This window comes from Chelonia mydas, chromosome 15 (genome assembly GCF_015237465.2).
Source record: "Chelonia mydas isolate rCheMyd1 chromosome 15, rCheMyd1.pri.v2, whole genome shotgun sequence".
Taxonomy (NCBI): Eukaryota; Metazoa; Chordata; order Testudines; family Cheloniidae; genus Chelonia; species Chelonia mydas.
In genome coordinates, this window is record NC_057856.1 from 19,832,114 (window position 1) to 19,848,482 (window position 16,369).

The window sequence follows — 16,369 nt, forward strand, 5'->3', positions numbered from 1 at the left end:
CAGTGGCAAGGAGGAGACGTAGCGTCATGACTTTCCATTGACATGCGTGGAAATTGTGTAGCTAAGCCCCCGCACTGGGCACTGCAGAAAGAGAGGGTGTGCAGTTATTGACACCACTCCCCCTAATGCAGAGAGGTGATTTTCAAAGGCACAAAGCACAGTTAGATGGCAGCCAGCGGGAGATGGGTGTCTAATTGCCCTTGGTGCCTTTGAAAGGCTCCCCCAGTAGCGTCCCAGTGCTAAGACAAAAACCCAGCCACTAGCTGTGTACTGAATAGTGGCCACCTTGTGCGATGACAGAGACGCATAACATGTCAGAACCAATGGAAGGCCATAACAGGCTGATAAACAAATGGCTTCCTGCGTTGCCATTGGGTATTGTTACTTCCTGTTTTTTTGTTTCTTTCACTTGAAAGTCACGACTGCCAAGAAATGACTCAACTTGCCAAGTAAGCACACATTACGAATATACACAGCAACTAATTAAGTTGCACCCCCGTTATGTATAATTAAGCACCTGTGTTTAGAGACATGCTGAGATATTCAGATCAGATGCTTTCTTTCTAACTGGCCGTGAGGATTCATACAGTGGTACAAGCAAGAACCTGGGTTTCTGCATAAACTGAATGTCACGCGAGGAGCAGGTCCTTGGAAGTGTATGAAAAGCATCCCTGAGGAGGCCAGCAATGCCAGGAGGTTGATGTGCTCCTCTTCCACGCCACCGGGCAGAGGGCGGATAACTTTGCAAACAGAACGTAATACTTGGGAGAAGGTCGGGGAGAGACAAGGCAAGCTGCTGGCACAGAGTGGGGGTGCGTGTGCGCGCTGGCAGAGGGTGGCAGCGTGTAAGGAAACTGCCAGCACAGGTGGGTGGAGAGGGGCAGAGGAGTGTGAGGAAGGCTGACTACATGCATCAGTGGCGCTCACTATTGAGTGTGAGGCCACTAGCCGAGTTCAGTGGCGATGGCTCATATATGTGGATGGGGGAAGGGGCATGCGTGTGCACGCATGTGTAAAAGCTGCTCCTCCAGGAGCTCCGAAGAGGAGGCAACTGGTTATCCACGCAAATGATCCCAGACAGCCTGCACTGTGTTCATCCAGGGCACTCAGTATACAATAGAGAGGGTCAGCACTAGCTAGCAGGATGAACTCAGCACTCTGCTTCTCACTCTGCTCTTACTGCTGAAGTCTCAGGGCAATGCAGTGCGGGGTGGGTGGCCTTTGGGGGTACAGCAGCCTCATTCCAAGCTCCTTTCCACAGCTCCAGCATTCCAGAGGCATCCCTTGTACTTGCGCTCAGGGGCCCTTACCTTGTTTGACAGTGGAGGAGAGGCACAGCTTGCCTGCCTTGATCTGTTCTATGGCTGTCTGCAGGCCCGAGGACAGCAGCTCTGCTACTTTCAGATACAGTACCAGCTGCTCTGCATAGCTGCAAAGGAAGCACATTTCAGTGCAAGCAGATCAATGGGCTGGTCGGTGTATTTATACACGACCTCTACAATAAAAGTGTCCCAGAGTGCTTTCCAAATGCACACAGCAGGCACATGGCAGAGAGAAGCAATGCACAGCAGCTAGGGCGGTTTTCGGAACAGACCAAGGTGTACTGGCTTCTCCCCGGGCCTTACCTCCATTCCCTGCTGAGAAGGCTGATCTGGTCAGCCACCACACTCTCCTGAAGCTGGTACTCGGAGGCCACCGAGCTGCTCATCTCGCTGGTGCTCCCTTTGACGGTGGCGATTTCCATCACGTAGTGGACGAAGGCAAGCATGAAGCGCAAGCTGCGCAGGGTGTCCGTGTGCTCTTGCTGGAGAAGGAAACACCAACACAGAGGTTACGTGCGGGATGCAGCATGTGAGGGAGGCAGGGCACATTGGCAACAGTGCCAGCGCACGGAGGACTCATCCCTGGGTTATGAAAGCAGAAGCTGAGGATGTAATTCTAACAAGGAGTTGTTACTGTGTCTGGGCATGAAATCCCCGGACTCGGACCCAAGCCCAGACACCAATCCTCCTCCTTCACAGATTAACAGAGCACAGCTTCAGGCCACCAGTTTACAAGCAGCTCCCCACAGAAGCTGAGTTGGCCCTGTCACGGAACCAACTTCTCCAGAGTTGCTTCCTGTTTCAGGTCAGGAGTGAGGCACGCTGACAGGGCATGGTGGGCAAGCTTGTCCCGCAGCTACCTGAGCATCTGTTCTACGGGTGAACCGTGGCCTTTGGCCTCTTGGCTCTCAATCCAGCACCTTGAGCTACGAGGCACCTTCACTTAATAGGGGGAAGAAACTCCACAGCAATGGGCTCAGCTCAAAGGGGCACTTCCCCATTTCGTGCAGAGTTTTACTGAATAAAGCCCACCCAGTATAGCCTGAAGGCTAACTACTCATAGGACCTACAGTAACTATTGGCCCTTTGAGCTGACTATAAAACCTGTTAGAACTTATCGCTGGAACTTCTTGTGGAACTCCCTTTTTGGTATTTTCTATCATAATGATCGGAAGAGCTAGCGGGTCTACCATGCATTCAATGGATGCATGCAGTGTCGTGTCATAGCTGTGTGGATCCCAGGATATTAGAGAGACATTAGGGGGGAAGGGGGGCTATAAAAGACATTACCTCACCCACCTTGGCTCTCTATTCATACAGTGGGTCAGTCCTTCTCTCAAAGCGGCAGGTTAATGCCCTTTACTCTAGGAGTTATGGGAGAAATACATCCCTCACATTGAGCAACCAATTATATAGGTTTCTTCATTCATTCATCAGTTCAGCTTCTTGGTTCATGGGTTTCATATGTACATGGCCTCCATCGCATCGCAAAAACTCTAGTATCTTTACCCTCACAATACCCCTGTGAAATAGGGAATTAGTATTATCTCAGTTTTACAGATGGGGAACTGTGGCACAGAGAGATTAAGTGACTTGCCCAAGGTCACATATGATGGAACAGGAATTGAACCCGAGTCTCCCAACTGCCAGGTTAGCACCCTACTCAGTGGACCTTCCTTTCTCTCTACCCATAAAGAGCCTATGGTACTTTCCAGTCCTGCCATCAGTAATCACTCAGAACCTCTCCTGCCCCAGTCCCCAATATGTACTTTGTTTTAGCACTGCACATCAAACTTTTAAACACAGTCCTGAATTTGTTGTGTTTTCCCCTAAAGGAACTTTTTCAAAGAAAAAAGTTACTTACTTTTTACAACTAAACCTGAGATAAATAACAGGTTTCAAAATGCCAACATTTCAGCGTGCTGTAAAAACGTCAGCAGAAAGCATCTGGGTGGAAAATTTGTCAGGTTGGCATTCCGGACAGATCCGCAGGGCCCAAAAGGGGTTACAAATAAGCCAAAAAAGCTGGGTGCCAGGAAGGTTTTGCAACATGTGAATGGATTATTAAAGCCTGCGTTCAGCAGAAATGAGGACCAAACCAGAATGACTCACTGCAGACATCTGAAGCAGAACTGCACAGCATTAACAAGATCAAGCTGACATTTCCTTCGGAAGATTCTGTTCAGGCCTACAGAGCAGGTGTGGCTGCCACATTCCCATGCTTCTGGGGCTCTTAAGGTGGCAGGAAATTTAGTTAACCCCCACACAACATGGATCACATCCACGTTAAAATCTCAGCCCCATGGCTCTGCAGAAACCTTAGCAGATGAAACCAACTCAGTGCATACCTGACAAATTAAGTCTCATTTCCCTAACCTGATTTTGTAAAAAAATTTTTTTTAAAAGGAACAATCAAACCTTAATTCTTAAACCAACATGCACAGGTCTCTGCATGTATCCCGAGGATGATTTTTTGATATTGGACTCGAGGCTTGGTTGTAAAGAACCTTCCATAGTCCTACATGAGCTACCGTAAGATTATGAATAAAGATGAAACCATGCCTTAGTTCTTCCCCTCTCTCCCCCCTGCAAATGGATAACCTGACTTACATCTCAAATGCACTTGGGCAGAGGGAGCATTTGCTATGCTTCCCGCTCCATTCACTTTGGGGAAAAGGGGGTGTCTGGCTGCCTTTCAACTTGACAAAGATTCAACAGCCTATTTTGTTGGTTCAGAGTCTCTCTCTCTCTCCCCTGCTATCAACACAAACCTCAAGTTTATTTTCTTTTAGGTCCTTTCATTGGAGATTGTAATGCTAACGGAATCCCCAGTGCATGCAGAAGATAGTAGTGGGAGATATTAAATAGCTTGCTGGCTGCATTCTGGCTAGACATCAGGAGCACTTTTTGGTTTTTTTTCCTTTTAAAAAGAAACAACCCAGACTTTCTTCACAACCAGCTGATTTTCAGTCAAAGAAGAACATGCAATATTGAGTGCGGTTTCCAACCTTCAATTTCAGCTTTAGAAATGGCAAAATTATACCCTCCGTCACACCAGTAACCAGCCACAAGGACTAAAAAGCTCAGTAACTTTGTTCCCTCCCAGACAAGCAGGACCAATATGCTGAAAGCATTTTTTACTTATTGAACTTTATGGGCCAGATCTGGTGTAAACTGGCTTGCTCCCTTGCAGAGGGTCTGACCCCATCAGCTGCAAATATTCAATATTTTAGCTTTTTGGACTTGCTTTTGGTGATTCACCCCTCCATCCCTCCTTTTCTGTTTTCAGTTCATAGGATGTACCCACCTCCATGAGCGTCTCCTCAGGCAGTTCTGGTGCCTCAAATGTAACTGCCCCTTCCAGATTAGCCGCAATGGGATCCACAAGAGTGTACCGGAGACTAGACAGAGCTTCCATGGCATCCCCACCAGCTCCCACTAGCAAGTGTCTGCCACTGAATGAGCCTCCTGAACTCAGAGAACTTGAAGAACCCACTGAGAAGAAAAGTACACATGGCAATGACTTAGACATTAATACCAGGCAGAACTGCAGCACAGCCATTGCTTAGACGACGTACAATCCCCTCCATCACAGACACCCTGCTAGGAAGTGGAGTATTGGGTTTCTTGATTAGATGCCTAACAAAGAAAGCAGTAGATCCCATGCAACGTAACTGTGTATGCCACAAGCTTGGAGCCCGTTATTTGCCATCTCTAGTAGTTATGACCCTATGGACAACAGCATGTCACTACCCGGGCTCCCGGTTTATTTGGGTGGAACTGTTCTCCTCCCCCATTTTACAGATGGGGAAGTGAGGTACAGAACAGATTAAGCTGTCCAAGGTTCCACACTGTGGCTGGGCCAGAAACTGAACCCAGGTCTCTTGAGTCCTAGTCCAGTGTCCCATCAACTAGACCACCACCATCCACGTCCCCTTGGGCCAATCATACTCAAGCCCAGAGAGCACCACAGACACATTGTTTACTATAAGATTTATCAATAGCAAAAGGACTCTCCAAAGTCACGCAGTTATAACAACAGAATTAAATATATTCACCATCACCCGCATTGCAGCATATGTTGTCGATGGGGAACATTCTCTTTGAGACACAGAGGATTCCAATCCTGGCTGTAATGCGTATCTATCCAATCCAGCTATGCAAATTCTGCTAAGATGGGATTCCCTACGGTCACTGAACATCGCAGTTGGAAAAGACACAGCCTTTCCCCTCTGGATTCCATCTGCTGCTTTATACAGTCTTCAAAAGGCTCAGCCACATAATTTGCTGCTGAGTTACTCATGTACAGAGTTGTATGCGGCTTTCTTTCCCTTAAGGCCACCTTGCTTGAGAACTACACCTCAAAGCTTTCAGGGACCCGCAAAGAAGGTCTGAGTATTTCCAGTTCTTTGAGGAGAGACGAATGGAACAGGCAAAGCTGTAGGAATCTCAGGTTTAGGGTGTCCCCGAATCTGCAGGCCACCGTTTTCAGAAGCTTTAATCCGGCCTGTACAATTGCTCTGTTGTTATACTTGTCTAATGACCCTATTTATGGTCACTCCAAACTTGTCATGTGTTGAGGCCGTGTACAGCTTCAGCTTACGTCACACTGCCTCCGAGCCCCCTCCCTCCCAATGACAGCCTGCTATCCCATTTCTGTACATGAACTAGAAAACATGAAGTAGTTAATGGAATAGGGGTAGTAAGGACCAGTCACAGCTGTTCAAGCTCAGCTCTTATCCAGTTGCAACATTTAGCGAACTTGTCATAATATACACTGCACGGCTTGCACTGGAAATGCTTAGGGGTGGCTCAGCATCTTTTCCAGAGGACTCTGAAGAGAATGGAGCCTACGTATGACGTACAGGACGCTGTCAGCAGGTTAGGGAATGATTCATCTTCATACCCTCTGGTCTCTATAATCAATTTTCATGCTATCCTAGGGATTTTCTGCTCAATGCCAAAAAGCCCACATTTAGGACAGGGACTGAGGGAGAAAGAAAGAGGACTCTCAGCATGGTCTCCTTAATCAGGTGTCAAAGCCAGTCCTTTAATTAAACTCTACATCTTGACTGAGCAATGCAGAGTTATAATGGTGAGCATAGCAGTTCCCCAAGTTAACTATTAAGCACACAGTCATTTCCTATTGAACAGCATTATTTAGAGGGGGTGAACTGACTGACACGGACACTTGTTCTGATAGGAAAGTACTAAAAAAGGGCTATTCCTGACGTAGAGAGAGAAATAAAGTAACAAATATTTGCATCTCTCTTGATCATCCACAGTCATCCTCGAAGCAACGGAAAGAGCTTTCAGTGATAACTTGTTTTAGTATTTGCCAGGGTTATAATCTCAATGGCGTTCAGGCCAGGAACAAATGCATTCTGCTAAACCTTTCAGAGCTGCCAGTGCTCCGACAACAGAAAGCAAAGTCTGTGGCATGAAGGCCTGTGGCCACCATCTTCCAGACAGACCCATCACAGCAGAAGGGCAGGGCCATTACCTGAAAACATCCTGGTCCTAGTGGTTTGTGGTGGTGTTGTCCCACTTGGAGGGGATCCAACCGTGAAGATCACTGGGGAAGGGCTCACAGAGCCCCCAGCTCTAGCCCCACAGTATAGGTTTCCTCCATAAGCAGCAGGCGGAGCTACAGAGGAAGAGTGAAAAGGAGCAGCTTTTACCAGGATTATTACTCAGAGGACAGGATTCCTCTCCCCACAACCTCAAGCTGTTCCCACCCGTTCTTTTCAGATTCCACTGCTTCCTTTCCAAGCATCCCGCTGACAAAGGAAATGACACAGGCTTGCATACAAACAGGGCGCAACCAAGGAGCACCGGCGGTGTTACGTGGCCTCACTGCCAACTAGATTGCCGACTCCTGCAGCTCTTCAGAGGAGGACCCCTTCCACACGCTACTTCCCAGTTGGGAAATGGAGATCATATGTCCCCCTACCTCAAAGGGACACGGTGAGGGTGAAGGCACGTTTGAGCTGCACTTTGAAAAGCATCCGATGCTTATTCAATTGTCCCCGTTAAAATATCCATCATAAAAAAGACCTCAGAGATAATAAGTAATAAGGATACTCAGCTCTTCCACAGCGCTTTTCATCCCTAGGTCTCCAAGTGCTTTACAAAGGAAGAAGCATTATCCCCATTTCAGATACAGCAGTCAGTTCCTGCTCCCAGGCTAGGAGACCAGAGACCTCCCATTCACACAAAGCCCTGGAAAGCAAGAACCGGGCAAGGCCGCATGGCCTCCCCTCATACCTGTGATCTCCATTGGCTTCTCATTGTTCAGGCTGTCGTTGCTGCCAGCTTCTGAGATCTGAGCCCCAAAGGCAGCCTTGAGAAGCAGGTCAGTGAGGCGGCCGGTGCTCAGAGATCTAGAGAGAAAATTAAAGGTGAAGCAGGAAGACAAAGACAGTTTCAGGAGGGGCTGAGGTTTCAGTGAACTTCCACTCCCTGATCTGCACCATTCTGCCTCCCTGCCCGTTCTGCACATTGCACGGCAAAGGGCTTAACGCTGAAGCAGCTGTTGGCCTGTGAGGCTCTTTACTCCGCTATATCAGAACCGTAGGGGCATCTCCTGCTGGAACAGGGAACGGTGAGCAGCACAGCTACCTGCATCAACACCTTCCTTTCGTGGATCTCTCCTTCCCTCAGCATTCACCAATGGAGCTCTGCCACAGAAACGGTTTCCTTAAGACCTCACTCCTTCCTCTGCAACAAACCCTGCCGCCTCCCCCCGATAGACAGGCAGAACTGCACCACTCGATATGGGGCTATTCAGGATGAACCCAGGAGAGAGCTGAGCTCGCACCACAAATGCCAGGCTGCTTCAGGAGGATAATTAGAGAAGACTAATGACAGCACAGTAGGGTTAGGCCCTGAAATGGCCTCCATGGTAGGACACTGCAGGAACCATTTCCAAATGGAGCAATCGGTGTGTTCGTGCAACTGATGGTAGTCTGGTCTAACTGACTGAGCCTGGATCCCAGCTGGGTGAAGGGCTGGGGTCCTAATCCCAGCTCTACCACCAATTTGCTGGGTGGGCCATTCACAGCTCTCCCTGGTCTAAATTTTCAGGAGTGCCTGGTGATTGTGGTTGCTTCAGTTTTGGGGCACCCAACCTGAAACACCTTAAAGGAGCCTGATTTGCAGAGAGTGGGTCTTCATCACCGATTGAAGCCAAAATACAGCCAAAATTATACAGCCAAAAATTAGGATGCCCAAAATCACTAATTTAGGTCATGGTCTGCCTCTGCCTGCGAAGCCTATAGAAGTCAGGGTAGTATGAGCCTGCAACACAGGCGTATTGTGAATATTAGCTGATGACTGTAAAACGCACTGTAGCCACGAGTGTGCACAATATGACGTACTTTATGACAGAACGCGCGGATATCTCACCTGCCCTTAATCTCTTCCACAGGCCTCAAGCCCAGGCCAGCCTGTTGGCAATGGAAGTGCCCCATCTCCTTCAGGTCTGGCAGAGTCTTGTTCCGTGTCGGGGTCATCATGACTCCCTGCTGGGCCAAGAGCGTGAGCAGGTTCTGGGAGCTGGGGGTTTTGGGGAACTCAAAAGGGGACATAGCCTAGAAAGGAGAGAGTTGGGGTTTCTCGCTGAGTTATTTGTAAATATTCTCATCGAGCTGGTTTGGGTTTTTCTAAATGAAGCTGTCTACACAAAACCGTGACTGAAACCATCTCGGCCCTCCCCGCACCCCAGAGGAAAGGCAGCTCTCTCACACATTTTTGAATTTTAAGTGCCGCTTCAGAGCTGTGCCTGACTGACTCAGTTCCTTCCACTGCAGGGGCCTCGGACACTGGGGGCAATTCGACCTCTCCTGTTCTCTGCCTTTGGCTCAGGACCAAAGTAGTCTCCTGAGGACTGAAATGCTCTAGCCTAATCCAACTTCTTGGGCTGAGCACATTGGTGACGTGTAGTGGCCTATGATAGACAGGAGGGCAGCCTGGAGGATCTGGTGGTCCCTTCTCGCCTTAAACTCTGTGAGCTCTCGGATATAAGTGGAGACCAAAGGTAACCATAGCATCCGCTTCACAGGCAGAAATCAGGGATCCCATCTCTACTGCTACCACCCTCAGGATGCCTGCAGGGCAAAACCTTGTGTTACAAGTCGAGCCGCACTGTGGAACTCAGCCCCACACAGAAGCCCACTGCTATGCCTCAGTCCTAATCTGCAGGGATAGGGCAGCTCATTTGCAGGGTCCTCTCAGACCCTTGAACTCACTGCTCAGATGCTGATGCCAAGCGAGATCTGTCCACTAGGAATAGGAGCATTGACTCATTGCACACAGATCACTAAATAGCCCTTGAGGAACAACTAACAAGCCACGGCAAATCCGAACCAGTTTTATCTAAACACAGTTAGTTACTCCAGAATAACCCACCAGACTGAGCTGTAAGACACAGTCCACAGAATACCTTTGTAGGGGAGCCCAAGATAGTTGGCAAGGGACTTCTCTGCATGAATTCAGACAGCTTTGGTGAGGACCTCAGCTGTCGGCAGGGCTGCAAGCCATGAACCTGCAGGGGCTGACTGACCGGTGCGTGGCCAAAGTGAGCAACTAGAGGATCAGAATGCTGCTTGGTAATCTTCTGCCTGCAGGAATGCAAGTCTGACAGGTTGGGAGCGCTGTGAAGCCGGCAGCCCATCCCTCGGGAAGAGTGGTCAGGCACTGAGGCACCTAGAGAATCCGAACACCCCCCACCCCACACACACACAGTCATTCTCCGGTTCTAACAATGGGAGCTGGTTTGCTCTCAGGACCTACAGGGAAGCCTTAAAAAAGCAGAGGAGGCATGTTTGTCCTTGGCACCTACAGATCAAATCCTTCAATACATGGTCAAGTCCAGACTCTGTTCTCAGCAACATGCCACCAAACTTCCAGGCCTGATTTAGGCTTTGACCTGTGGGTGCATAAACTCCAGGGGCTCATGAAATGAGGGGGCATCATTGCTCGAGTTCATCTGCTAGGACCCTGCACATTGTCAGAGCTGTCTGGCCCAGCAATTAGCAAGGAGGGCTTAGGAGAACATGGGGGTAGGGAGGAGGAGGAGGAATCAGGACTTCCACTGGGATTCCACACCGCACAAACCAGTAACTTCTAAGACACAAGCCAGAGTTTCTATCATGTGCAATCCACAAGCACCATTAAAACATGTTAATTTCATGGCCCTGTGGTATAAGGACAGCTGGGAAGCGGCGGGGGAGGAGCCAATGGGTAAGGATTCTCTTCTCATCACAAAGCTTTTCCTGTCTGAGCCAAGCATCAGAGAAGGACAATACTGTACCCAAGGCCCTTTGGAGAGCAAATTTCTGATGTGTCCAGCCCCTTATTCATGTGAGGCAGGCAGAAAGAGAAGAGGAAGATAAACACAATATGGACATACCAGGCATGGGGATCCTGCTTCTCATTTCTGCTCCAGGTGGGGAGAAGAAAACAGTCTGGCCAGGCTGCTCTGGAATTGTTCCAACTTTAAGGGGGACACAATCAAAAGGTTTATACAGTATTAGGTTTTCCCAGACGATGCCACAACCACTTTAGATAAATAAGTTTCACCGCAGACCCATCTGAGAGCAAGAAGCACTTAGACAGCTACCTCTCCCCTTCTCCTCCCTCAGTGTAGGAATAAAGGACTGAAAAGCTCCAGAGAAAGGAGTTTGAGAGCTTTAGGAAGCCTGATCAGAAGCTCATCATAACAGACTGGGGTCTAATTAGAGAAATCAAATAGGAAAAACATTGGCTCCCCACCTATCTGAGTCCTGTAAACATGGGATTGGAGACTTCAGAGATGTAAAGGATCTAGTAAAATCCAAGTCCGTCCCTTTACCTAGTTCTCCATAGCACAACACATGCAGAACAGGGCTAATCTTATCCTCAAATGCCCTGCCCTTGAATTGTCCTGTAGCGTCTGGGTCAGATTGTCTGATACCGAGAAGGCTACCCCGGGGGATTCCACTGACCTTGCCAAAATACTGGCCCCACTGAAGTCAGCGAGAGTTTTGCCATTGATTTGAGTGAGACCAGAATGTCACCCCCTGTTTGTTAATCAGTAACGACACCAAACCCTGATAAGACTGAATGTAAAATGATTGGGATGCGGACCCAACTCTCTGAGGTAAAATTCATTTTAACTGAAATCAGCACTGGAAATGATTCTGGATTCCCAAGACACACAACTGGGGCCAGATTTTCTGAAGAGCTCAAAAGCCAGCAGGTCCCTTTGAGAACAAGGGGGAATCCACCCTCGCCCTCCCCAGACAGCAATGGGAGCTGCTGGGTGCTGATGAATTCTTTTGAAAATCTGGCCCTTCTTTCTTGCATTTCTCTGCCCTTGCCCCTCGTTCGGGACAAGGCTGCTGCAGGACAACAGACCAAACAAGGGCTCAGAAACATCGGTTTCTTTCATCAGCAGGCCCTGAGCGAAGATCCACTGGTTACTTCACCATGGAAAAGGCTGATGGGCAGGGCCCCAGGAAGCAGCTGAAGCCTTTCATTCTGAACTCGTTTGCCTTGCTTTCAAATGTAACATGAACATTCTGATTTGCATGGAGCCTTTCACCAGAGGACTGCAAGGTGTTTCCCCAAGCACTAAGCAAACCTCATGTCTCATGCAGCAGATGGGTATTATTATCCGCATATTACAGATGGGAAAATTGAGGTACACACACTTGTCAGGCAAATCAGCGCCAGGACCAGGGATACAACCCAGCAATCCCAACCCGTACTGTAACCATTAGGCCATCTTCCTTTTTTCTAGTGAAATGGAGTGCCCTTACCTGGCTGGCACCTTACCTTGCGGGGATGGTGTGTAAGGCTTAGCACCGCCGAAGGAGAACCGTCTGGGGGATGGCACAGCTCCATGCTCTCCAGAGAAAGGAGGGGAAGCACCGATTTTAGCAAACCCAAGAGGGCTTGTACTGCTTGATCTTCGGACTGTGCCAGACCTTATTGGAAACAGCAAAAATGCACAGGTTATTCAAGATGCCACTAAAGAGGGGCAAGGAAAACAACATCACCAGACATTTGAGCTCACCCAGCTACTTTCCACCAAGCCAAATCTTCATTAATTGTTTATTATTTGTATTGCAGTAGTACCGAGAACCAGGCCCCTCTGTGCTATGTGCCATACAAACACAGAACAAGGAGCTTACAATGTAAGCTGAAAAAAAGAATACAATTAGCTTAGCTATAAAAGGGAAATCAGGGGGTTCTCATCGTTTTTAGTCTCTCTCTCACACACACACACATATATATAAACACACACATATTTACAGCACCCTCTTGGAAGCCAGAGACTCAGATCTTTCATGTTACCAGTTTGTTTTAATAACCATCAAAAACGTCCAGTGATTAGTTATCCTAGTTGTTGCCTATCAATGTTGGGCTGCTGGTTAGAGCAGACTTTTAATTAGATAGCTTCATAGGCACGCGTGGCATTGTACAATAGGTGAGCTGTGCCAAATGAGTTAGTGCCTCAGAGACTTTGAGTCATGTCAGGAATGGGTACAAAGCAACACAGAGTGGTGTGTGGCCAATATGACTGAGTGCTACACAGGAATTTTTTTAGGCTCAGATTTTCAAGAGAGAGTCCGAGCTACTAACTCCCTTAAGCTCCCTTGAAAAACCTCAGCCTTAAGGAGTAAAAATTACACTTATCTATCCTCCTAAAGCATTCCCCAGATCCTGCAAACAAATAGAAGGGGAAACAGAGTACAGTGGATCCATCAAAACCTTGATCCTTTAAAGAGACAGCAATACTGGTTTTGGTATCTCACTCTATTTTTTCTTTACAGGAAAAAATAAATTACACACACACGCACGCGCACGTCAAAGAACAGAATGTCTTTTTACCAGGGTAACCTCCTTCACCAAGATTCCCTTCTGCAGCCATTGGGCCTGGCACTCAGACTCCCCGAATAACCAAAAAAACCCTTTTCTCACATGGAATCCCTATTTTCACTCTCAGTCAGCTCTTGCAAAAAAAAAAAAAAAATTCATTTTCAATCAATCATTTCCAAAAATACGTGGTGGTCGCAAGCCACAGGTGGCTTTTTTGGAAAGGGATCGGTGAGTGATTTGAAAGAACTACTCAATGCATCATACCGTCATGAATACGCACTATACTTTCTCTCCTTTGTAAGATTAAGGTGCAGGTATGCAGGCATATGTAATCTGATGGCATAAAGATTCTATTGGTGTGAATATACACTTTACTCGTGAATGATGAAGCCAAGAGGTCATATCAAATAAATGCCATTACATTCTTTAAGAAACACCATTATATGTTTCATTATGCCACCCGCTTTACAGGAACAATGCCTTAAGTGGAACAATATTTAAAATATTTACTGGTACTTTCCTGCATGTCATACTGCATATAAAAATACTCTAAAAAAGCTTTTCTGTAAGTGAAGATGTTCCAAATTTATAGCTCTGGTATCTTCCAACTGACTTGGCCTTGAAATAAAATTATGGATTACACCCCCCCCCCAAAATTATTTATTGCACACAAACATGAAAGAGAAGCCTAGCACAGAGAAAAGATTTTTAGACCTTTCAATGGGATCCAGAAAGCGTTTGTACTCCATATGGTTTACTAGGTATCAGATCTCAATAATATCATTGATTCAAGACTGAACGCCGTCTGCCCTGAACTTGCTTCAGCATAACTTTAAAGGGGCTAGTCCATCTTTGGACCATAAAAAGATAAGAGTTTAAAAATGACAGCGGCTTGAAACTGCGTGGAGACATGGAACATTAGAAGCATTCCTGTGAGAGAGATGGAATTAGCAAGCAGAGAACAGGTGAGGTGGCCACAGATAAATGCAAATTACCACATGGCTATCACTACCACATGTCACATCTGGACACAAACTCCGCCCACTAGGTACATACCTTCCAGTCACACTGCCAAATTATCTCATTAACTGATAAAACTTTTAGTCTGTTGGCATCACGTGGTCCTACATCATTTGGTAAAATGGTCAAATTTTGCCCCCCAGATACCTGGCATTCAACTTTCCCTGACTTCTGTGGGAGCTGTGAGCAAGTAGCCGAGAGCCAAATTTGGGTCTAAAACTTTAAGACATTTGGTCAAATGACTGATAAGGAAGACCAGCCATTATGGTCACTGTCCTTCTAAGTATGCTTGATAAGGTTTTCCCTCTGTTCCTGGAGGATGTGCACTGCACCTGCTGCATGGAGGAAGAAACAAATTTACTGAGCACAAGGCTCCTGGACACAAGGATGCTGCTCTGCATGAGCCTGATAATTTTTAGAAGATACAGTGGGTTTTCTTTAGATTGCAGAGATTATGTTAGTCTCATCATTGCACCCATGCTAAATAAAGCAGCCTAACACAATACTTTAATCCGATTGGTAGGCTATAGTTTGTGAATCTGAACCAGCAATTCCAGTCCCTGGTATCCACATCACAGGTACACTCTCTATATCTGCAAATTTTCCAGATCCTTGACTTTGCAGACAGCAAGGATTATTAAGGGGGACAGTCAATTCTTTTCTCATGCTTAACTCCCAACAGCTGCAGCGAGCTCGGCTCCAGGAAATAGGGGGCATCTAAGAGCAGAAAGGCGTTTAGCCAGAATGTAAGAATTTGTTCAAATAGCACTGGCACACCATGATCTGTTTGCTGACTCCCGGTTAGGTCAGACTGACCTATCACATCTCAGGTGTTATCAGCCTTTGCAAAACGGGTTGAGGCCTCTCGGCAGACCAGTCTGACAGGAATATCAAACCCCCGCTGAAAGCTGACCCTAATGAATGTAAACATAAAAGAAACTCACCTTGGCAAGAAGTCATACTTCTGCTGAGACTTGGTTCTTTGCTTGCTGCTTACACGCCGCAACTTGTCAATAATCTGAACATATTCCACCTTTGGTACGTGGGCTTTCTTTAAGGTCTCATGCTTCTCGTATGCCTCTCCTTTCAATTCGTTTTTAACTGGGAGTGCCATGGTTAAGCCACAGGACAAGTCTGTAAGACTAGCGTGTGTGTGGCAATCTCAACAGACAGAAGTCAAGTGCTCCTCAGAGGTGTGATCCATCTATGCAGTATGCAAAGCATCACTCCCATGGTCCAAGACTAATATCCGGTTCATCCTGATTGGTTCCCCAACGTGCGCTCTACCTCGCAGGCATGAATTGCTCATGCACTAATTGTGTTGCATCATCACATTAACGTGGAAGTGTCACGTAGGACACATCCTTTTGTGGTGTGACTAAGCGTGTGAACAGATTTTTATAAAAATGAGTTTCAATCATTTTCAGTAGTTTGACCAAAAATGTCTAAGTTTTAGCCATTTGCCAAACACAAGACCATTTTCCCTTGGATGTTCCATCAGAGAGATTGATCTGACAGTGGGGAAGGGACATACGGTGCCCAACTCCTATTGAAACTTGAGGGGAGCTAAGTAACTAAGTGTGCCTTTGAAAATCTTACAGACACACACACACACACACACACACACTCTTACAGCGCTCAGTCACAAATAGATTCTATTACTGGTGTCAAAATGCCACAGACAATGTTAGCACACGGCATGCTGGGCTGCCCACCTACTGCCAGGGAGAGGGCCCGCAGTACAGGAAATTGTGCACAGGGATGGAGATGGATCACACTGTAAAACCTTCTTATGATGTATTCAGTGCAGATCTGGAGGCTCCTGCAAGGAGCAGGAGGTGGCCTTACCTCCTGCCCGCACCTGGGCACTTACTGTGGCAAAGCGTGTTGATTGGGAGACTGTAGGTTCTGTTCAATCCGCCGGTAGTTGTGGATTTGCGTTGGGACCGGGATGGGGACAGAGTGCTCGTACTTGCTGCTGGAAAACTGGCCTTGCCGGCTGTGGAATTCAAAGAGAAATAAAGACTCTTGTGAGGAGAGAGTGTGTTTAATGACGCAATCTGATGTATTAACTTGCTTAAGCGACTGTCTGCAGGGCAGCATCCACCTCGCTCCTCTCCTCAGGTTGCGAGTTTGTATTAGAAGAGCCATTAAAGGAAGGG

At 47.4% G+C, this 16,369-nt stretch overlaps 1 protein-coding gene across 4 annotated transcripts in view; it reads right to left on the reverse strand.

The window, feature by feature from the left end:
* ULK1 (unc-51 like autophagy activating kinase 1) overlaps positions 1–16,369 on the reverse strand; it is a 126,018-nt gene that overhangs the window by 8,439 nt on the left and 101,210 nt on the right. For all 4 annotated transcript variants that reach the window (XM_043530038.1, XM_043530036.1, XM_043530037.1 and 1 more), the window contains 10 exons: positions 16,081–16,206; positions 12,141–12,292; positions 10,735–10,818; positions 9,766–10,028; positions 8,730–8,914; positions 7,590–7,705; positions 6,826–6,969; positions 4,630–4,817; positions 1,626–1,804; positions 1,311–1,429 (listed from right to left, as the gene is read on the reverse strand). In XM_043530038.1, coding sequence (XP_043385973.1) covers positions 1,311–1,429; positions 1,626–1,804; positions 4,630–4,817; positions 6,826–6,969; positions 7,590–7,705; positions 8,730–8,914; positions 9,766–10,028; positions 10,735–10,818; positions 12,141–12,292; positions 16,081–16,206 — 1,556 coding nt within the window. The remainder of the gene's footprint in view (positions 1–1,310; positions 1,430–1,625; positions 1,805–4,629; positions 4,818–6,825; positions 6,970–7,589; positions 7,706–8,729; positions 8,915–9,765; positions 10,029–10,734; positions 10,819–12,140; positions 12,293–16,080; positions 16,207–16,369) is intronic.